A 21,321-nucleotide genomic window follows, 5' to 3' on the forward strand; every position below is an offset into this window, starting at 1 on the left:
TGCCTGGTTCTTCACGGCCTTGATGGTTTGAGCAGGTGCAGTCATGTGGTTGGTAGAATGGCCCTCACCCTGAGCGTGTCTGGTCGCTGGACAGGTTGTGGGTTTGGGGAGACTCCCACAGAGGAGAGGGGCCCTGTTCCTTGCGGCTCTCCGTCCTATGGGAGCCAAGTGGGGTCCAGTCCGTGCTCCAGGGCCCGGGGGTGGGGTGGGGGCATCCCCGTGTTGTCTGGACAGGCGTCCCGTGTTGGATTATGTGCCGGGGGTGGTCCATCGGTGTCATCGGCGCGTTACTCGGTGTCCCGGCACTGACCACCGTGGGCCCCGGGTGCCATCATCTGTGTGTGTGCTTTTTTAAAAATTATTTTTTCCTTTTTTAGTGCCGCACTGCAGCATATGGAGGTTCCCGGGCTAGGGGTCGAATCAGAGCTGCAGCTGCCAGCCTACACCACAGCCATAGCCACCACCAGTTCCAAGCCTAGTCTGCAACCTACACACAGCTCAGGGCAACCCCATATCCCTAACCCACTGAGTGGGGCCGGGGATTGAACCTGTATCTTTATTGCTATCAGTCAGGTTTGTTTCCACGGAGCCACAATGGGAACTCCCGTGTGTGTGCTGTAGCACCACCAGATCCTCCAGTTCTGCTGGCTTGTCCTCTGTGCCAGCCACAGACCTGGCCCTTCTCCAAGGAGCTTGGTTCCCTCTGTAGCCCCGTGTCCTTAGCATCCTGCTGCCCTGCCACACACAAGGCACCGCCAAGGCCATGCCAGGAGGTGCTGGCCCTCCAGGGCCCGAGCAGCCGCCCAAGGACTCCAGGGAGCCGGAGGAGGCCGAGAGGCCCAGGTGCACAGAGCCGCTGCCCGGGGGGGGGCAGGGAGCAGGCTACGCAGGTGCTGGTGAGGGCGGACGTGTGTGGCGGGCGCACTCTGGATGAGACCGTCCCCCAGAGTCGCTGCCTGGTTGCTCTTGCATGGCCGTCCAGGTCGGGTGGTGGCGCCACGGGATCTGCCTGCTGGGAGGCCTCCTGGTCCAGGGAGACCCCAGCACAGCCCTGCTTCCATTTCCCAGTTTTAAACACGTGTCGAAATATATTTTCCGGGAGTTCCCGTCCTGGCGCAGTGGTTAACGCATCCGACTAGGAACCATGAGGTTGCGGATTCGATCCCTGCCCTTGCTCAGTGGGTTATGGATCCGGCGTTGCCCTGAGTCACAGACATGGCTCGGACCCTGCGTTGCTGTGGCTCTGGCGTAGGCCGGCGGCTACAGCTTCGATTGGACCCCTAGCCTGGGAATGTCCGTATGCTGCGGGAGCAGCCCAAGAAATGGCAAAAATGACAAAAAACAAAAACAAATATGTATATATATTTTCCAGAGCTGGAGACACACCCTGAAGGGCCCTGAGTCACTGCTGACCAGCGTGTAAACCTCCCAAGTGCCGATGTCTAAGGGCAGTGCTGGCTCAACCGCAGCAACCCTGGGTGCCGCCCCGGCCAGACTCCCCACCCAGCAGTGGCGTCCGGGACCCCGGGGGCGAGCCTGGATTGTAGAGGTTTAGGTTCCCTCCTCTGACCCCCAGCCCGGCTCCTGGCTCACGTCTGGGCCTCCGTGAGTCCGTGGGGGCCGCCCCACCTCTCTCTGTCTCCCTGTGTCCTCAGCTGTCCAGGGCCTGTGCCTTCAGGGGAGCGCGTGGCCAACAACCTCGAGTCGCCTGAGCGAGAGACCGTGATGTGGGCCTGGACCACGCGACGTGCCCGGGAGAAAGAGGGGAGGGAGCGACGTGCGCGCTGGGTCTGTCCTTGCTCTTGGAGAGTGTGTGCCCTTCAGTCGAGGGGCCCGCTCTTCCTCCCAAAGCATCCCACGGGTCTGAGATCACTGGCCAGAGGGCAGTGCAGGGCGAGCCTGGCTGGTTCTGCCCACGCCCCCAGACCCTCTGCCCACCTGGCCTGCAGGTTCTCAATCTCGATGGTCTTCTCTCGCTCCATCTTGCACAGCAGCTCCTTCTGCCTGCGCGTCTCCTCCAGAACCATCTCGCAGGCTCGCAGCTCCTGCTCCTTGAGCTGCTCCTCCAGGGCGTTGGCTCTGCGAGGCAGAGGGGAGAGCGGGACCAGCCTGAGACGCTGCGCCCAGACCTGGAGAGTGGCCGCCCCTAGGAGGGCCCGGGCTTCAGAGCAGGCACTGTCCTGACGGCAGGGACGGCCCCGTCCCTCTCGGGGTGGGGGATCCGCCCACCCAGGTCAGCCGAGGCAGAAGCGAAGGCAGGTTTAGCAAGAACACAGGGCCAACGGAATCTTCACGCAGGGTCCAGACCCCCAGGCCCACCTGCAGGAGCCAGACTGCCCATCCTGCAAAGCAGGGTTCCAGGCCCTGCCCGTGCATGGTGCCCCTGAGCTGCCTCTGCACAAGGGGCTTCTCACCTGCTTTCTGGGGCCTCACACCGGAGAGTGAACACTTGGCTAAAGACCACCAGACGGCGTACAAAAGCTCTTAGCACAAAATGGACAAAGCAAACAGAGGACAACAACCTGACGGAAACAGGTATCACATGGGAAACCGCCTGCAATGAACCCTCAGGGGCCTGAGGAGCCACAGCCGGGAAACAGGAGCAGGCATCACAGAAAGGACAGATGACTCGGCAGTTGAAACCATGACAAAAACAGTTTAAATAGAGGAGCTGAATGAGAAAACCAAGGCTAACACACAGAAAAAGAGAAAAATGAGGGAGCTCTCGCCGTGGCTCAGCGGCAACAAACGCGACTGGCGTCGGTGAGGATGTGGCTTCAGTCCCTGGCCCTGTTGGGTGAGTTAAGGATCTCAAGCTGTGGTGTCGGTGGCAGATGCAGCTTGGATCTGGCATGGCTATGGCTCTGGTGTAGGATGGCAGCTGCAGCTCTGATTCGCCCCCTCGCCTGGGAACCTCCACGTGCTGCAGGTGCAGCCCTGAAAACCAAAAAAAGAAAGAGAAATGAGAACGGTGGAATAAAGAAAACGAGAGAGAAGGTGCAGAAAGACTATTATCTGATTAACACACGTTCAGACAGACAAGGAAACGGAAGAAACGGTATAGAGGTAATTCTGGGAATCCTGAAGCTGAGGGGTACACTTCCAGACCTAAAGGCCGGCACCCAGCGGCCCAGCAGGGAAGTGACACGCCACCCTCAGCGTCCACGAAGCGAACGAGACCTCACAGAGCAACAGAGCAGCGTGAGCAGCAGTGCCAGGCCCCTGGTCACGGCGGGCGGTGGGGGCGGGCGCGCAGAACAAAAGCCAGCTTCAGACGCCGCGGGCTGAAGGGACCTGGTGCCCACACAGCCCGCCCAGCGGCGAGCAGGCTAACAAGTGCAGGGCCTGGAGAACAAGAAGCCAGACACGGAGGCGCGCCTGTCATCCCCAGGACAGCAGGAAGAGGAGGCGGGTGGGTGCGGCAGCACAGGAGCCTTCTGGGCAACTTGGGCGAAGCCAGAGGGGCCGGCAGGGGAGCCGCGGGCAGGGCGTGGCGCGGCCTGTGGACTTTCCACCGCCGACGTGGGCGGCCGGTAAACGCCCGGCAGATTAGGCAAGGCTCAGCGGTCAGCTGCGCAAGGGAGGCTGGGGGCCTGGCCCGACCTCCCTGGACCCTGGACGAGGACGGGGAGGGAGGAGCCGACCCGCCTCGTCCTTGGCGCAGCTCTGGAGCTGCAGCCGCCCACCAGCAGGGCCCCCTCCACCCCGGCTCTGGCTCAGGTCTACAGGGGCGCTGCAGAGTGGACAGCTGCCAAGCCCCGGGTTCCACCATGCAGGAGACCCTGCTCTGCCCCATCGGCGTGCGGGCGACCCCCCGCGGCCCGGTTCTCAGCCTCCTGATGCTGCAGCTCGGGGTGCGAGAGCCAGTCTCGCTACGGCCGTCTGATGTGGAGCCAGGCCTCGTCCAGGCTGCCTGGCTGGCAGACCACACACTGTGCTTCCAGCCTGGGGCCTCCACGGCCTCGCCCAACCGGGGCTCTGTGTCCCCAAGCCCTGGCGGCACGGAGGGCCCGGCCCCTGGTCCTCTGCAGGAGAACCGCGGCAAACGGGTGTGCGGGCCCCAGCCTCCAACACCGAACACCACGTGGACGCCCTGGAAAGCCCGCAAAATGGGATGGCAGCGCCCTCCCCTTGGGCCTCCAGGTGCGGCTATTTCCCGCGCGGCCGGCTGGGAGCTCCGGGGCACTGGCCGCCGCTTGCCCCTCTGTGTCAGGACAGGCGCCCAGCGGTGAGGCCCCCCGTCTGCAGCCCTGACCAGCAGCCCGCGCTCTGCTCCGGGGGGTCCTCCCCAGCTCCTTCCCCTGGACGGGCCCCGGGTGGGAGCCTGGCATTGGGTGGTGGCTCTCCACGGGTCCGAGGGTCTTCCGCTGGCGCTGGCGTTCACCTGTGCACGAGCTGGAGGTTCTCCTGCCGCAGCCGGCTGTGCTGCTCCCCGTTGGCAGCCGTGTCCTTTTCCAGCTCCGACACCCGCTTCTCCAGGAAGATGACCTCGGGAGGGAGACAGGAAGGGGGCGGGAGAGTTGGCACTCCACACCCGCTGTCCTGGAGCGCGCTGCTCTTGGCCTGAGAGGCAGGCATCGCTGGGGGCCTGAGGTCCTGGGCCACCACTCTGCCAGACCCAGCCCAGGGGCTAGGACTTGAGTGACAGAAAGGCCCTGTGTCTCCTCAGCGAGGTCACTAGATGGGAGCCAGACACACACGACGGGGTGGAAGGTGTCGCAGCCGGCGCAAGGAGCCAGGGGAGGCTCTGCAGAGTGGCAGATGCTGAAGGTGCCATACAGAGGATGGGGGGGAGGACATGGGGGGGGACATGGGGAGGTGAGAGGAGGGGAGGGGAAGGAGGTGAGCGGGGAGGAGGAGGTGAGAGGGGAGGGGGAGGAGGAGGTGAGAGGAGGGGAGGAGGGAGGAGAGGGAGGGGAGGAGGGGAGGGGGGAGGGGAGGGGGAGGAGAGGGGGGAGGGGAGGGGGGAGGGGAGGAGGGGAGGGGTCTGCGGCCACCCTGCCCTGCACTTTCCTGAAGCTGGTCCTGGAGGCTGAGGGCCCCCCTGCCTCCCTGCGGACCCGAGCGCCCCCAGGGCCTGGTGCACCCCAGACTGGCCCACCAGCTCCCAAGGTGCCCAGCCCCAGCGTGCCCTGACCATGGACGACCCCTGGGCCACATCCCCGAGGAGAGTTGTGGAAACCGGCGGCCCTGAAGGCACCATGCTGCCCCCCAGGGACGCCCCCCCAGTGAGCTCCAAGCGAGGAGCCGTCCGCACACAGCCCTGCACACAGCCCTCCGTGGCCACCAGCCAGGGCCTACCTTGTCGGCGATGTCCTCGTCCATGCCCTCCACGGGGTCTGGGCGAGGGTCCTGCAGGGCCTCCATGGTCAGGGCCCCGGACTGGTGCAGGTGCCTGGGAAGAAAAGCCAGTCCCGAGCAGATGAGGTCCTTCAGCAGAACAAGGAGCGCCGAGAACGGGGGCGACCGAGCGGCCAGGTCCGGGAACATGAGTGCTGGGGTCAGAAAACCAGAAGCCAGCAGCGGGCGGGCTGGCGACGGGGCTGGATGGAGCTGGGCGAGGAAGCTGCCATCTGTGGGGCCCGACAGGCCCGGCCTCCTGCCCTGCCAGCTGCCAGGCGAGGGTACTTTGTACCCAGGTCATAAAGTGGGACTCAGTCCCCGGAGACACGAAACAATGTCATCTTCCCCAAGCCCCGTGGAGCACTGGTTCAGGGTCACCCCTTCCCGACACACTGTCGCCCACGCGCCCTGCCATCTGACTTTCAGGCATTGCTCCCGTGGCAGCGACACCAAGACAGGCTTGGAGCGCCGGGGGCTGAGCACGGGCTGCGCGGCAGCGGAACCAGCAGACACGGTCTCCAGTCCCACACAGCCCTGGGCACTGTGTCCCAGGCCACCCGGGAACCGCTGGCCCTCGGCAGGTATTCCGCAGACAGCGGTATGACTCTGACGCACGGGGACACCTCAGGGCGGTGGCACCTTCCCCGAGGAAGCCACGCACCCTCACTCTGGTGCGGAATGGGGATCCGCAGGCTGTCGCGAGCAGTCAGCCTTGCTAAGGGGGTGGCAGAGGTGACGGGGATGGCATGGGCACAGCTAGTTGTAGAAGTCCCCATAGGGGACCAGAGGAGATGCTGGGAGATCACCGTAGGTTAATAATTGCTCAAGAAAGCCATTGGAACGATGGAGGTGCAAGAACTGCCTTCTGCCGTCGGGTGGGGACGGGGCGAGGCCCGCACTCAGATTCGGACCCAGGACAGGAGTTCGAGGATTTGAGTACACACCTTTCCAGATGCCAGGAGGCGCTACGACTCCCAGAAGGGAAGAGGCGGGCTTTCCCGCCCCCACCCCGTGGACGACAGAACTGTCGCCACTGGGTCCTCGGCGCAGAGCTTCCGGGCCTGTCCTCTTGCATCTCTCACAATTGGTCTCCCTTTTTTTTTGCTTCTTAGGGCCGAACCCGCAGCATATGTAAGTTCCCTAGGGGTCCAACTGGAGCTACAGCTGCCGGGCTACACCGCAGCCACAGCAACACAGGCCCATTGACCCACTGAGCGAGGCCAGAGAGCAAAACCTGCAACCTCATGGTTCCTAGTGGGAGTCTTTCCATTGCGCCATGACGGGAGCGCCAAGAAATCCGCTTCTTGCCTGTCACTTTGTCTCTCACTGATCCTTCCGTGAGGCACAAAGAACCTGAATCTCAGAGAGTCCAGACATCAGGGGAGTGATTCTAATTGAAAACGTGGGTTCACGTCCCAATCTGTACCCTGACTAGGTTCCGGCCACTAGTGCTGTCAGTTTCCGAAGCAGCAGTCAATAAAAAGCTAATATCTTCGCCACGCTACGAAGTGCACTTCTCCGAGGACTGACTGAGCTCGTACAGTCCTTTAATTTGTTCCCAGAAACGTTCTAAGGGGAACAAAAAGAAGGGCATCTTTTGTCCCGGGGACCACCGGCCCCCGCTGTGCTGGGTGGGTCACATCACGACGTTTCTGAGGGTTTCTGAGGGTTTCACGGGACGCCCCACAGGGCACTGGCCCCGAAGGGCAGGAGCAGGACGGGGCCACTATGCTCTCATCTAACTGCTCCTCTTCAACACCCATGACCTTGACCCAAACATGAGCTCCTGATGCCACTCCTGGGGCAGGAAGCTGCCCGCCCCAGACCTGGAGACCACCCTGAGGAGGGGCCAGGGCCTGGGGGCTGATGTCCAACCTAGACCGCCTACCAGGGCTGAGGGGGCTTTCCAAGGGCGGAATCCAGGGCCGGGAACCACAGCTGGCTACCAGGGTTCAGCCAAGCTTCCTCGAGGTTGCTCACCGAAACCAGAGCCACTCAGGAGCCCCGTCAGGAGAAGGGGGGCAGAATACCAGATCCACCCTAAAGGGGGGCAGGGCAGGTCTGGCAGGTGGACATGGCAGCCTAAATGTCCCCTGACCCCAGCCACCGTCACCCTGTGGTGTCTCCAGGCACGCTGATCCCAGGACCATCTGCATTCAGGGAAGGTACACAGTCTGGTCAGAGGCCGGGGCTGATGGCTCCCATAGCCACAACCACGCCAGCCTGGCCACAAGCAACGGCTGAACTTTCAGGAGTGAAATTACAGCAGAAGTAAAGAAAAGATTTCCCGGGAGTGTCCGTCGTGGCGCAGCGGAAGTGAATCTGACTGGCATCCATGAGGACGCAGGTTCGATCCCAGGCCTCACTCAGTGGGTTAAGGATTCGGTGTTGCCGTGAGCTGTGGTGTAGGTCGAAGACGCAACTCAGATCCTGAGTTGCTGTGGCTCTGGTGGAGGCCGGTGGCTACAGCTCCGATTCGACCCTTAGCCTGGGAACCTCCACATGCCATGGGTGTGGCCCTAAAAAGACAAAAAAAGTGGAAGAAATTTCCTCAGAAGTTCAGCAGCAGTCCTAAGGGCAAGCTGCAGCTGGGTAAAACTGCACCCATGTGTGAATGTGTGTATTGACCCCAGACCATGCCCGCCAATAAACTCCACACACCTGAAGCTTGGGCTTTTCGATACCAGATGGTGTCTGGGAAGGAAAATCAAATTCTCAGAGCAGCTGAGGCAGCCAGGGCCCCATGGGCCCCAGGTCCCTCCCTGTCCCCTCCGTGTCCCTGAGGCCAGCTGGGAGGGTAAGAGTCTATGGGGCTTTCCCTTCCTGAGTCTCAGCAGCTGTAGTCTGTTTGGGAAGAAAACGGAGTAAAAATAAAAGTCATGCTGAAGCTGCAATCAGTGAGGTCTGGGGAGTTCCCGCCCGGGTGCAACGGACTATGAACCCAACTGCAGGAGTTCCCGCTGTGGCTCAGTGGGTTAAGAGCCAGATTTCATGTTGTAAGGATTTGATTTCGATCCTGCACTGAGGGAGGCGTTCCTACAAGCTGCAGCGGAAGTCACATATGCATCTCAGATTTGGCGTGGCTGTGGCTGTGGCTGTGGTGTAGGCCGGCAGCCGCAACTCCGATTCCACCCCTAGCCTGGGCGCCTCCATATGCTGCAGGTGTAGCCTTAAAAGGCAAAAAAAATAGATTAAAAAAGTTAAAAAAAAAAAAAAGGATCCAGTGCTGCCTCAGATGCAGCTTGGGCTCTCAGTCCCTGGCCTGGGCACTGACACAGGCCGCAGGTGCAGCATAGAGAAAGCCTGTGCCCTGGATCCCGTCCCGATCCCCGGGCCCGGGTGATGGAGGCAGCGAGGGGGGAGCGGACCTGTGGATGCCCTTCTGCTCCGAGACCCTAAGCCCTTAAACCGAGAGGAAGTAAAAAACAAGGGGTTACACCCCAGGGACAAAGGACAGCAGGGGGGAGGCGTGGGCAGAGGAGCACAGGCGCCCCACGCGCGCGGGCCCAGCGTGCAGCAGCCAGGCTGGACTCCTGGAGGCCCAGGCCACCTGGGCTGCCTGAGGGGGGAGGGCACTAGCTGGAGGCGGGGCTGGGAGGGGCCCGAGCAGAGCCCCCGGAGCAGGGCAGGGCCCGGAGGCCAAGGTCAGTCCAGGTGAGGCTGGAGATGCCGGAGCTGAGGGCAGAAGCCTTCGGGCTGGAAGCACACCTTCCACCCAGCTCAGCAAAACTCTCGCAAGAGGCTCGCAAGACTCAGCACAAGATGTCTGAGCCACAGGGATGAAGCATCCAGACGGGAAAAAAGTCCCAAAGACAAGCCAGAAAGCTCCAGACCGTCCTGCAGGAGCACCGGGGGTCGGAGAGAGTGAGCACTGCCCTCAGAGCCGCTCGAGGGAGCCCACTCTCCGTCCAGATCCCTCGGCAAGCCAGCCCGAGAGGACCCGCGAGCTCTCAGAGGTGAGAAGTTACGAGACGCACTGGACGGAAAACAGAGTGAAAGAAGGAAGAAGGGGCCCAGGGAGTGAGAGGATCCCACACCTGGACAGAAACCAGGACCAGCGTCGCGGAGACGCGGGCCCAGGCGCGAAGCCCGCGGAGCGTGGGGCCGGGCTCGGGGGGCGGAGGCCAGAGCAGGGCCCAGCAGGGAAGAGGAGGCAGGGAGAAACACAAAGCTAATGACTGACTCCAGGAGAAGCCACGGCCGTCTCAGAAAGGGAATCCAGCAACACAGTGCACGGCTCCCCAGGAAGAAAGCCCGGGGAAAGCGTCCCTGGAGCCGGGCTGGGAGGGGAGAGCACAGGTGCTGTCCCTGTCACCACGGGAGGCTAGCAGGCGGCGAGCCCCCCAAACCGAAAAGTGCAGACGTGGTCACAAACGCGTGGCCTTTAGACACTCAGAGTTGAGCCCACCTCCTGCGGCCCTTGGGGAACCAGCACGCAGGAAGGGCCCAGCCCCGGGTGGGGGGGCAGACCTATACCCCCCATCAGCAGCTTCATCTGCAGGAGGCAGGTCCAAAGCTTTCAACAGACTCCCAGCCACCAGCCCGGACGCACTGTCTACACCCCGGCTTCTCAGGCTCTTTCTAATCCCAAACCAGGAGAAAGTTCTCTCCAAAGTTTTTCAAGCGATACCTTGGAAACGGTGTTTCCCACACGCGCGCGTGGGGCGCAGGGGCCGCGAGTCTCCTACCTGGCCACCTTCCTGCTGGAGAGCCGCCTCGTCGGACTGCAAAATCAAAACAAACAGGAAAGGGGTGTCAGGGAGCAGGCAGGGAGGAACGGGAGAGAACAGGAAGCTCGGGCTCATGCGACACGGGGCGGGGGCGCGTCCACAGGCATGCAGCGCCGTCCCAGCTCCAAGCACAGACAGGCTCACTCAGCAAACACCCGGGGACACAGGAAAAGTCTCGGGCTCGTCAAGGCCTCGGCAAGTCCCAGAGAAATTTCAGGGGGAGTCACAACCAGACCTCAAATCGGAGGCTGGCTTCTGCGCCGCCCCCCCCGCCAAGGAACCTGGCTGTCAGAGGCTCCCCACCAAGGGGGATGGGGCCCGTCTGTATCAGGAAAGCTGTGTCAGCGCTTTCGACGTGGGCGCTGCCACGGCCGCGTTGAAATCCCACCCGGTCAGGGACCGGGCAGCTCCTGAGGCCATTTCGGGACGGAGCTGAGACAGTGACGCCGGCCTGCCCGACGTGGTCCTCGCCAGCGGCCCAAAGGGCCAAACTGACCTGAGCCCCCGTTTCTCAAGCCCGAACCTTTGTTTTCAAGTGTGCCTGCTGAACCACGAGCCTCAGGCTCTGAGAAGACACAGGCCGTCTCTCCCAGAACAGCGGCCGCCGCCCCGGCTCAGTTCCTGAGACGCCCTAAGCCGGGAAGGAGACCCGCCCGGGACGGGACGGGTGCTGTAACCGGGCGCTGTAACCGCGGACAGGCTCGCAGCCCTGCGGGCATCCGTCCCCCAGCCCTGGGGCCCTTGGGCTGGGTGCTGCTGTCAGTGGGGGGCTGCGGGGAAGGGCCTGCCTCCAGGTTCCTGGCGGCCTGGGCCACACCGGGGTTTTGACGGAGGCACGTGCCTCCCACTCGCAGGTCCCCCCGGGAACGTGCGGCACTTCTGCAGCGCAGGGGCTCTGCTGAGACCCCTCCTGGTGAACAGCCGTCCCGGCAGCCGGGGGTGCACGTCCAGCAAGTTCCATGCGTCCACCGTGCGGCCGGGTCGGGGGTGTGGGGGGCTCTCTCCCTCAGGTCTCCTGCGATCTTACCAGCCGACACCACAATGCTCCAGCCCCCCCACAGCAGTCAGCCCCTCTTTCTGTTCAACACCCCTGTTCACGGCGGGGCCCCCTCCTGACTAGACCCCGCCCGACACCGTCCATTTAAACACAAGGCGAACTTTGTCCCGAGTCTCCCTGAAGCGACGGGACAGAACCACTGTCCAGCCACCAGCCACCTTGCGGGCTGGCAGCACACACACCTCTGGGTAGAGCAGCCGTCTTAACGTCTACAAAACGTAGGTTTTACAGAGGCTCCCAGGCCCGTGGAGACCACGGTATATGCTCTGACTGAGGGTCACTGGGTAGAAACGACACCGGACGCCAGAGCTTCCGGGTGGGTTGGGACTAATCTGCCTCTTGCCATCGACAAACCACAACCCAACACACTGATCGTGAGGCAACTCCCCAGAAACCAACGGGATTCAGATCTCCTTCCGGAGGTGTGCACGGAGACGTCCTGACAGACGTCGTGTCTGATTCCGGTGAGGGTTGGGGTGGGACTCGGACCCCCGGGAGCGTCTCTCGTGGGGAACAGGTGGCCGGACCTGGACGAGGGACCCCCTGGACTTGCTCCTTGGCCTCCGGGTCTGCTCTCTGCCCCACGAAGCTTTGCAGAGGGACCGTGCCCGTCCCGGGGCTGGGCCTCCTGTGGTCAGGAGGCCACAGAGCAGGAGGGCCGGGCCTGCTGCGGACGCTCGCTCACACTGCTGGCAGGCCGCCCCCGTGGGAGACAAGCGACCCTCCAGCCGGGCTGGCAGCCTCCCCCAGCAGCGGGTGCCAGGGAGCATCAGAGGTGAAGAGAGGCCAGCAGGTGTCGGCATCCTCAGGTCTCCCTGGAAGGCACCCCTCAGAGGGCGTTTCGTTTCCTGACCAGTGCTGCTGAGACCCCCAGGCTCCCCTCGGAAGCAGCCCAGCGGCCGCAAAGGCCGGGGCCTGCCCCAACCCTCACCCAACGAGGGACCCAGCCTGTGCTCTGGACGGCGCACAAAGGTAGGAGAGGGCTCAACGGTACACCTGCTCAACTGGCACTGAGAGAGGCCAGTGAGCACAAGGAGCCGATGCTCATGAGGCCACCAGGGAGGCTGGGCAGTCATGGCCGAGGCCCCAAGGTGTAGACAGCAGGCCTGGGAGGAAACAGACCCCCAAAGCTGTCAGGATGGGTTGCCGTCCACACCACCCCTGCCAGCCCAAGACCCCTTCCCTCAGGAAGTCACCAGGAGCCTGCAGCACAGATCCGCAGGGCCCACCCCTTCCTGCCGCATGAGAGCGCTGGGGTCCCCCCCTTCGCCAGGCTGGCACTGCTGGACACCTGGCACAAGGGGCCCCTCCCTGGACCCCCAACGAGCTAACAACACGCTGGATGAGCCATCCACACGTGCAGAGTGTTTCCTGTCAGTAGGGCCTGAAGGACCAGCTCCCCGGGGAACCCTGACCTGGGCTTGGGGGCTGGGGGCAGAGAAGGAGCCGGAGCCAGAGGGGACACACAGGCAGCAGCGGACGCGGCCAGGCAGCCTCCCAGACTGCTCAGGGGGCTCGCTGGGGGCACGCCCCCGGGTAACGGGCGATCCTGACAGCTGCTAACCCATCCGTGCTGAGACCCAGGCTCACTGTAGATCTTCCAAGGCCGTCCCCCGGGACTCTCCATCTCCCAGTGGAGCAGGCGCGTCTTTCTAAGAGCACACATTCCCCAGGCGGGCGGGCGGGCGAGGCATGCACACTGGCATGCACGCGGGCATGCACACGCAGGGCCGGGCAGCGCATGCGGGCAGGGGCCGGCCGCACTCGCCTAGGCTGCTGGGGCGACCGGCGGAGCCGCCTCTGCCCTGGCCCGAGAGCGCCAGGCTCTGCTGAGTTACCTATTCTTTTCAAGATCGTTCAGGCGGGCGGAGAGGTCCTCCAGGCGGTTGATTTGTCTGTGGCACTGGCTACAGTAAAACTCAAAAGCCTCATCAGTGAGGATGCCGTGCAGCTTGGCAGCAAGCGGGTCGGCGCTGGAGAGACAGAGGGGCCTGTTCAGGGGGAGCGGACCGCGGGCTGCCGGGCCCCACCCTCAGCACCGGCTCCGCAGCGGGGGGCGCCCTCCTGGCAGGTGCTCAGAGGAACGGGCGCGGCCCAGCAGCCCCGCTGTCCAACAGGAGCGGCTGTGACAAGGGGGTGACCCCCCGCCACGGCGTCTCTCCGTCAGGAACGCGCCCCCAGGGGCACACCGCCTGGCACCAGGGGGCTTTTGCTTCCTGTCCTGTGGTCACACCGGTAATCCTCCAACAACCACCAGAAGCAACAACTACCGGGGGGGAGCTCCCATTAACACTCAAGACTCTAACTGCCGCCCTGCGACCTCATCTCCAGGGGCCTCCAGGCCGGCGGCGATGGCAGCCCATCCGGGGCCTCCAACCCTGCATCTGGAGGCCCACGTCAAGAAAAGCCACCAGCGAGCCGGCTCCAGGGGCCGAGAGCGCCCTTTGGAAACACAGTTCGACTTCCACCAACCCGGGGCCGTCCCGATGGCGCGGGTGTCAAGGAGCTACCAGCAAAGGCAGGAGGGCCGCCTGGCAGGTGACACCCTGAGGCCGGTCGGAGGGCACACATGTTTAAGTGCAAAGGCCTACGGTCGAGGGCACAGGGTATATATGACACGGGGCACAGGGGGCAAATGATGCCGCACAGGCTCAGCCAAGCCATGTGGCAACAGCGTCCCGGCGAGAAGACAACGCGCCCAACTTAACCACAGACACTGTGCCGCTAAAACACACCAGCCGTCATCCGCGCCTTCGGGAGCGGTAATCTTTTTGCAACAGTAAAATCAAAGATCCCTGGTCACACATGCAATGAACATGACCGCAGCAAAATACTGAGAGATTTCGAGCATTACCAAAATTACCACAGAAACATGGAGCAAACAAAGGCTGTTGAAAAGAAAAATGACACAGGCTGGGGCTCCCGTCATGGAGCAGCGGAAACGAATCTGACTAGCATCCACCAGCAAGCGGGTTCGATCCCTGGCCTTGCCCAGTGGGTTCAGGATTCCGCGTTGCCGTGAGTGTAGGCTGCAGATGCAGCTCGGATCTGGTGTTGCTGTGACTGTGGCTGTGGTGGAGGCCGGCAGTGGTAGCTCAGATTCAACCCTCAGCCTGGGAACCTCCGGATGCCTTGGGTGCGGCCCTAAAAAGACAAAAGCAAAAAAAGAAGAGAAGAGAAAACGACACAGGGAAGCACGGCACGAATGAGGTCTGCCTGCAGAGGAGGCTGGTGCTGCTGAGTAGGAGGCAAATGCTCACAGCCCCTACCCCCCCCACCCCACATTCCACCCCCCCCACACACCCCACATCCCACACACACTCCCACTCCACACATACCCTCCACCCCACACATAGCCCCCACCCTACATATACCCCTCGCCCCACACACCCCATATCCCACACACACGCACGCACGCAGCCGCACCACCAGCCACAAGGTGACCACCAGCCACAAGGTGATGCACAAGCAGCGCTAAGAGGCCCCTAAAGCTGGGCTCCCCAGCGTGGGCTGAAGCCTCGTACGCGCGGGGTGGCCGGGGACAGGGACAAGAGGGCCCAGAGCCAGCCTTCATCCCGAGAGAGGCCCTGACGCTCTGACGGGCTTGGTTGGGTCCTGGCACAGTGAACACGCGCCGGGCTTGGTCACCGCTCTGCGAGCCAGGGGGCCCTTCCCGAACGCCGCTGCCGCTAGCGCTGTACCTGGAGGGGAGGAAGGCGGGGTCTGTGCAGTCGAGCTCCCCATTGCACAGGGTCTCCGGGGACAGCTCCGCCTCACTGCCCTCACCATAGTCCTCGAAGTGCTCCTCACCCCCGATGACCGCAACGACCGACTGGCTGTGCAGGTAGGACCTGCAAAGACAAACGAGGGACGGCGGCCGACTCAGGCCTCAGCGCCACCCGCGCCTCCCAGCAGAAACGCGCTGCGGCCGAGGACTACATGTGTCCGTTCGTGTCCCAGCGGTCACGCTCAACAGGGAAACGCACCGGGGAAGGTGATGTTTTAATTACTGTTACTTTTAATAGTTGTGAGGCTGACTTTACGTTCACTTAGCCCAGCACGCCCAAAATATCATCATTTCCGAAACAGATCCTTCTTCACGTCATGATCAGCCTTAAGACCTGGTGTTTGGGAGTTGCTGTTGTGTCGCGGTGGAAACGAAGCCTTCTAGGAACCATGAGCTTGCAGGTTCGAACCCTGGCCTGGCTCAGTGGGTTAAGGATCCGGTGCTGCCATGAGCTGTGGTGTAGGTCACAGACACGGCTCGGATTGCACATGGCTGTGGCTGTGGTGTAGGCCGGCAGCTACAGCTCCGATTAGACCTCCAGCCTGGGAACCTCCATATGCCAAGGATGTGGCCATAAACAAAAATTAAATAAAAACATAAAAACAGGAGTTCCCGTCGTGGCACAGTGGTTAACGAATCCGACTAGGAACCATGAGGTTGTGGGTTCGGTCCCTGCCCTTGCTCAGTGGGTTAACAATCCGGCGTTGCCGTGAGCTGTGGTGTAGGTCGCAGACGTAGCTTGGATCCCACGTTGCTGTGGCTCTGGTGTAGGCCGGTGGCTACAGCTCCGATTCAACCCCTAGCCTGGGAAGCTCCATATGCCGCGGGAGCGGCGCAAGAAATAGCAAAAAGACAAAAAAAAAAAACATAAAAACATCTGGTGTTTGGAATTCCCGTTGCGGCTCAGCGGAAACGAGTCTGACTAGCATCCATGAGGATGCAGGTTCCAGCCCTGGCCTACCCTCGCTCAGTGGGTTAGGATCTGGTGAGCTGTGGTGTAGGTTACAGATGCATCTCGGATCTCGTGGCTGTGGCTGTGGTGGAGGCCAGCAACTGTAGCTCCAATTTGACCCCTCGCCTGGGAACCTCCATATGCTGTGGGTGCGGCCCTAAAAAGACCAAAAAAGAAAGAAAAAAAAGAAAAAAAAGATCTGGTGTTTGCTGCACCCTCAGCACCATCCCCCGCCACCCCGCTGCCCCGCGAGGGCTCTGTGGGGACACACAGGACAACTGGCCGTAGAGGCACCCCGGGGCTCTCTGCAAGGAGCTGCTGTCGTCACACACCCGCCGGCCGTAAGGCTGTGACGTCAAGGTCAGAAGAGCAGACTCCAACCAGGGTAGGGGACCGGTCCGCAGGTCCCTCCAGGCCCGCCCTCAGAGGGCAGGCGCTGCTGCTCCAGCTCTTGAGCGCACGCGGGCTTGGGGCCGGGAGGGGCCGTCTTCAGGGCCCTTCAGGGCGTCTCAGCCACGCAGGGCAAGCTCCCGTGTCACAGCCAGGGCGCACAGGCGTGCTGCCAACGCGGTGCCGTCTCACACTGCCATGGAGAGACCAGCCAACGCCAGCCCTCATCTTCACCTGCAGTTGGCAGGCGGTCGCCTTCCGGGCGAGGTTGCCTTCTCTGTTCCTCAGGTGAGCTGTGCGTGGACCTGCTCCGTCCACGCCGACGGGAAGAGGAAGCCCCGCCAGAGCAGCGAGGAGGCGGCCTCCCTGCGCCCAGGGCGTCTTCAGGATGGAAGACACAGGACATATCCCACAAGGGCGAAAACGTGACTTCCACAAACCCCGAGGGCGAGTCCTGCTTACACAGCACAGCGGCCCAGAGCCTAGAAACTTCCAGAGTCAAACGAAGGCCTCATCATGGTTTCCCAGATTTGGCATTTCTTCAACTTTGATCACCTGACTCAAATTAAATTTTTTTCTTTCTTTTTTTGTTTTGTTTTTTTAGAGCTGCACCCGTGGCATATGGAGGTTCCCAGGCTAGGAGTCCAATCGGCGCGACAGCTACCGGCCTACACCACAGCCGCAGCAAGTCAGGATCCGAGCCGCATCTGAGACCTACACCACAGCTCACGGCAACACCGGATCCTTAACCCACTGGGCGAGGCCAGGGATTGAACCCGCAACCTCATGGTTCCTCGTCGGATTTGTTTCCGTTGTGCCATGATGGAAAGTCCTCAAATTAAATTCATTACCTTAAAAAACACTGACAAAAAGGCCAAGGTGAAGGAGCCCTCCCCGACCCACGACAGGCCTGTGCCCCCCAAGTTCCTGGGAGGCTCTCATCCAGACCTGGCAGAGCCCAAGGGCCAAAATAAAGGCCCGTTCCCCCTTCCCACCAGCACGCACCCCGACGGCAGCGCGCAAAGGCAGGCCCGCGGAGAGCGAGCCGGGGAGCCCCAGGCCATTAGCATGTTACCTCCCCCGTTCACCCATAGAGCCGGCCCCTGCCCAACACAAATCCCAGCGTTGCTTTTCTCCGAGGACCAACCATCGGAACCTAAACGCCCTGGGGCAACGCAAAAGCCAAAGGCGCCATCTCAGCCTGGAGAGGGAGGCTGGACGACACCCGCTGGTAGAAGACAAGACCGGCCTCAGAAGGGCCGTGTGGGCTGTGCTGCCCAGGGAGGCCGAGGACACATGGGCGGTGGGGATGGCCACCCTCCCTTCCTCGGGGACCGCCCGCCGTGGGGGCCGCGCAGGCGGGGACAGACCTGCCCGGGAGCAGCAGCAGGGCGCCGTGGCCGGGCTCCTCCGTGGCGCCGTGGCCGGGCTCCTCCGTGGCTCCCAGGGCGCCTGTGTCCTCGTCCGTGAAGGTCTCGCACTCGCTGTAAGTGCTCTCGGAGCCCATGTACGCGCTGTCGGTCACCTCGGTGGCCTAGGGCAGAGCGCGAGAGTCAGCCCGGCTTCCGGGAAAGGGCCGCATGCGAGGAGAGCTCTCGTGCGGGCCACGTCCCTCTTGTGCTTCGAACAGAGTCGTCAGCTTACAGAACTCGGCCGTGCTCTTCAACATGAAAACAGGCTCAGGGCCAAGAGCAGGGAAAAAGGTACTGGAGCGACTCTGCAAGTTGCTCTATAAACACGCGCAACCAAGCCCCCGACAGCTCCGGGCACTCGCGGGAGAACCACCTCCCACGGCTCCCAGCACTGGCAGGACCGACAGCCAAGGGGTGAACTTTCGACGGTTCATCCCTTCCAAAGTGAAAAGTCGGGAGTTCCTATTATGGCGCAGCAGAAATGAGCCCAGCTAGTATCCATGAGGATGCGGGTTCGATCCCCGGCCTCGCTCAGTGGGTTTAGGATCCAGTGCTGCCTTGAGCTGTGGTGTAGCTCACAGACGCGGCTCAGATCCTGCATTGCTGTGGCTGCGGCGGAGGCCGGCAGCTGCACCTCTGATGCGACCCCTAGCCTGGGACCCCCCACATGCTGCGGGGGTGGCCCCAAAAAGTCACATGAATAAACAAAAGTGGCCGCTGACTTTCTACCATAACGAACATGCAAGACCACTGTTTCAAAGTCCGACTGCGGGGCGTAACCTCAAAATCCTCATTCATCAATTACGGGACCAATCGAGTGTGTGTGCTGGTTAAACGGCAGCTTTCCCATGGGACACATCTGTTTCCACTCATGGACCCAGAGGCGTGCACGCAGCCGGGTGTCCGGGAGCCAGGAGGGCCTGACGGGCTGCCCAGATGAACTTAAACCCGGAGCAACCCTGGAACACATACAGTCTCGGCTTTAATGAGAGCAAGAGCACCGGCTAGAACAGGAGCCCACAGTCCATGCTCGAGAGAACCTGAGGTTAACGATTTGCTCCCAAGTTAGACTTCGGAACAGCGGCTGCAGACGTCGTGTCCTTCGTCCCCTGGTTCTGGCAGTGGGGCCAGGGGGGCAGTGTGCTCAGATGTGCGGCAGCAAAGGGCCTCAGCTGATCCGGGCCCTCGCCCCCCACGGAGACCCAGGGGCCCGTGCAATGGAGACCGAGGGCCCACTCGGTCTGCCACTGACCAGCCCAGCCGTGTAGCGCCAGGCTGGGATCTCGAGCACGCTGAGTTGTGTCACCTCGCTCATGAAACGGGGCTGCAATGGCGATCGCACAAGGTCATAGCCGCTCGGGATTCAGAGATCACAATGGCAGGTGGGGGAACAGAAACGGAAAGGCGGGGTTCGCGGGTCACTGGTGGTGAAACCCCAGCCAGCTGCTTGCCGGGCAGAATGTCCCGGGGATCGGACCCGGGGACCCGTGTGGGCATTCCACGGCCCTGCTGGTTTCCCAGGAAAGCCCACTGCTGCCTGGGACTGGAGGCAACTAAGCCATTCACAAAGAGCACTCACTTCAAAATCCGAAACCAGGACATCCTGCTTCCTCATCAGCATGGGACAGGCGCTGGGCTCCGCCTGCAGGCAGGAGCGCGGCCGAGCCAGGCCAGCACCGCTGTGGAGGGGCTGAACCCATGGGGGGGGCACGCAATCCACAGCCCGCTGCTGTCACCCAAGGGGCCATCACACTCCGTGGGCACAGGCAGAGCCCCCAGACTGCTGACGATGACGACAACAGAGACCAGTACCTCTAAAGGCACAAGGCTCCCCATCGCCGGAGGGCTGCACAGAGCCCTCCCAGCCCATCCCCGACCCAGACGCAGACGCGGCCTACACACCCGACTTGGATGGAGACCCTCTGAGACGGTTTCCTGTGGGGGACAGACCTTGACTCTCGAGGTCAGTGCCAAGACAGCCAACCAGCCAGCACTTCGGACAGACACTCCCTGGCCAGTGCGGGACCTGGGCCCGCAAGCAGCTCAGCACACACAGAGTGGAGCAGGTGGGCACGGCCGCAGCCTGACCCCGCCCTGGGGCTTGCCCAGAACAGCTCAGGACAGAAGCAACTCTCCAAGGACGCCGGATGACGCGGTGGATGCTGCAAACCCGGCTGCACTCCCTCTCATCTGGGCCACTCGCCCACCCTGCAAGCAGAGGGCCTACGCCCCCACCTTAGGCCTCGTTCCTGGAGCAAGCCAGTCCCCCTGGGGACCCAGAGCGGCCCGGGGGCTCCGTGGGGACCCAGGGCCGAGCTGAGGGAGGTCCCAGGGGCTGGGAGGGCAGGGACGGCGCATCTCAGACACTGCCCACCTGCTCCAGCCTTTGTTGGTCCAGGCTGCCCTGAGAAAGCGTCAGCAGGCCAGGTAGTTTCCCACGGCAGGCGGGTGAACACCCACCTTCACGGAGGGCGCGTGCCCCATCGAACAGGCACGAGGGGTTCTGACCCTCCCGGCACTTCCCTTGTGCCCACCAGACAGAGCCTCACTCTTCCCAGGCCGCTGCCTATGCCACCAACTCAACATGACTACAAGTTACATGTGAGGTTGAATCCACATGGACATCGAGGTGCACTGAGAACGCGCGGCTGTGCCTCCTTCAGCAGTCAGCCAACAGGCAGACAAGGAAGCTCCCACTCACGGGCATCAGTGAGGACCTCAGGCGCGCCCAAGCCCGCCCAGTGCCTCCGCAGGGAACCACGGCCGGGCACAGCCTCCTCTTACCCTCAGACGTCAGCCGAGCCCAGGCCTGGCTCCGCACACCAGCTCCAGGAAGGGCCTGCTCGTGGAGGTGGCCTTCCCATGGGGTCGGGGCGCTGGGGACTCTGGCGGCTTCCAGCAGCCGCCTACTTGCCCACGGTGCTCCTCTGAGGGTACATCACGGCCCGGGGGCCGCTGAGGCCGCTGAGGCCGCTGAGCCCGCTCGCAGGGCACGCTCCATTACACTTGCGGCCAGCCGGCCAGTGAGGGGTCCAAAGTTCAGGACGTGCAGGGAGTTTTTAACCACAGTCAGATCTCAAAACAGAGAAGCTTTTGTTCTTTAATCTCTAACCTTTCAGATAAGAGTCCGCACAAAAGCCCTGTTACCCTGTCGTCTTGCCCGGCTAGTTGGGAGGAAGAGGGAGAGCGGACAAGCAGAGCCGGGACAACTCTTAGCGCCCCGTTGGCGCGGCCTCTGCGACTTTCCCACGGCCCTGCAGAGGCCCTGGCACGCGCTGGTCCCCATAGGCAGCGGGGCCTTTGCCATGCCAGCCTCCACCGCGAGTGCGCAGGGCCGCACTCAAGTGGGCTCGGGATTGGGGTGGGGGTCGCCGGCGCAGAGGATGGGTGGGGCCAAAGGGCAGGCAGTGCCTGCGCCTGCCACGCCCAGGCTTCCGGAGCCAGGCCAGCATCAGGGGTCTCACCCGTTCGGGTCACACATGCCACAACTTTCACTACCCTGGCGAACGGGACTCCCGGGGACCCGGCCCTGCTCGTCCAGGTCCTTGAATAGGTTCCCAGGAGGCTGGAGACAGACCCCGAGCCTGGATGTGGCTGGGGACCCCCTCCCAGAATGTGGAGGCTCAGGCTGGGCCGCGAGAAACAATGGC

General features: G+C 62.6%; 1 protein-coding gene across 4 annotated transcripts in view; it reads right to left on the reverse strand.

Moving 5' to 3' along the window:
- Positions 1-21,321, reverse strand: part of RAB11FIP3 (RAB11 family interacting protein 3) — a 73,538-nt gene that overhangs the window by 3,086 nt on the left and 49,131 nt on the right. Inside the window, exons 4-11 of one of the 4 annotated variants that reach the window (XM_047781111.1) lie at positions 17,630-17,793; positions 14,832-14,981; positions 12,969-13,103; positions 10,032-10,067; positions 8,005-8,187; positions 5,302-5,395; positions 4,385-4,488; positions 1,939-2,079 (exon numbers count right to left, since the gene is read on the reverse strand). In XM_047781111.1, coding sequence (XP_047637067.1) covers positions 1,939-2,079; positions 4,385-4,488; positions 5,302-5,395; positions 8,005-8,187; positions 10,032-10,067; positions 12,969-13,103; positions 14,832-14,981; positions 17,630-17,793 — 1,007 coding nt within the window. The remainder of the gene's footprint in view (positions 1-1,938; positions 2,080-4,384; positions 4,489-5,301; positions 5,396-8,004; positions 8,188-10,031; positions 10,068-12,968; positions 13,104-14,831; positions 14,982-17,629; positions 17,794-21,321) is intronic. The other 3 variants (XM_047781113.1, XM_047781112.1, XM_047781114.1) reach the window with 3 other exon arrangements.

Source organism: Phacochoerus africanus, chromosome 5 (assembly GCF_016906955.1).
Source record: "Phacochoerus africanus isolate WHEZ1 chromosome 5, ROS_Pafr_v1, whole genome shotgun sequence".
NCBI lineage: Eukaryota > Metazoa > Chordata > Mammalia > Artiodactyla > Suidae > Phacochoerus > Phacochoerus africanus.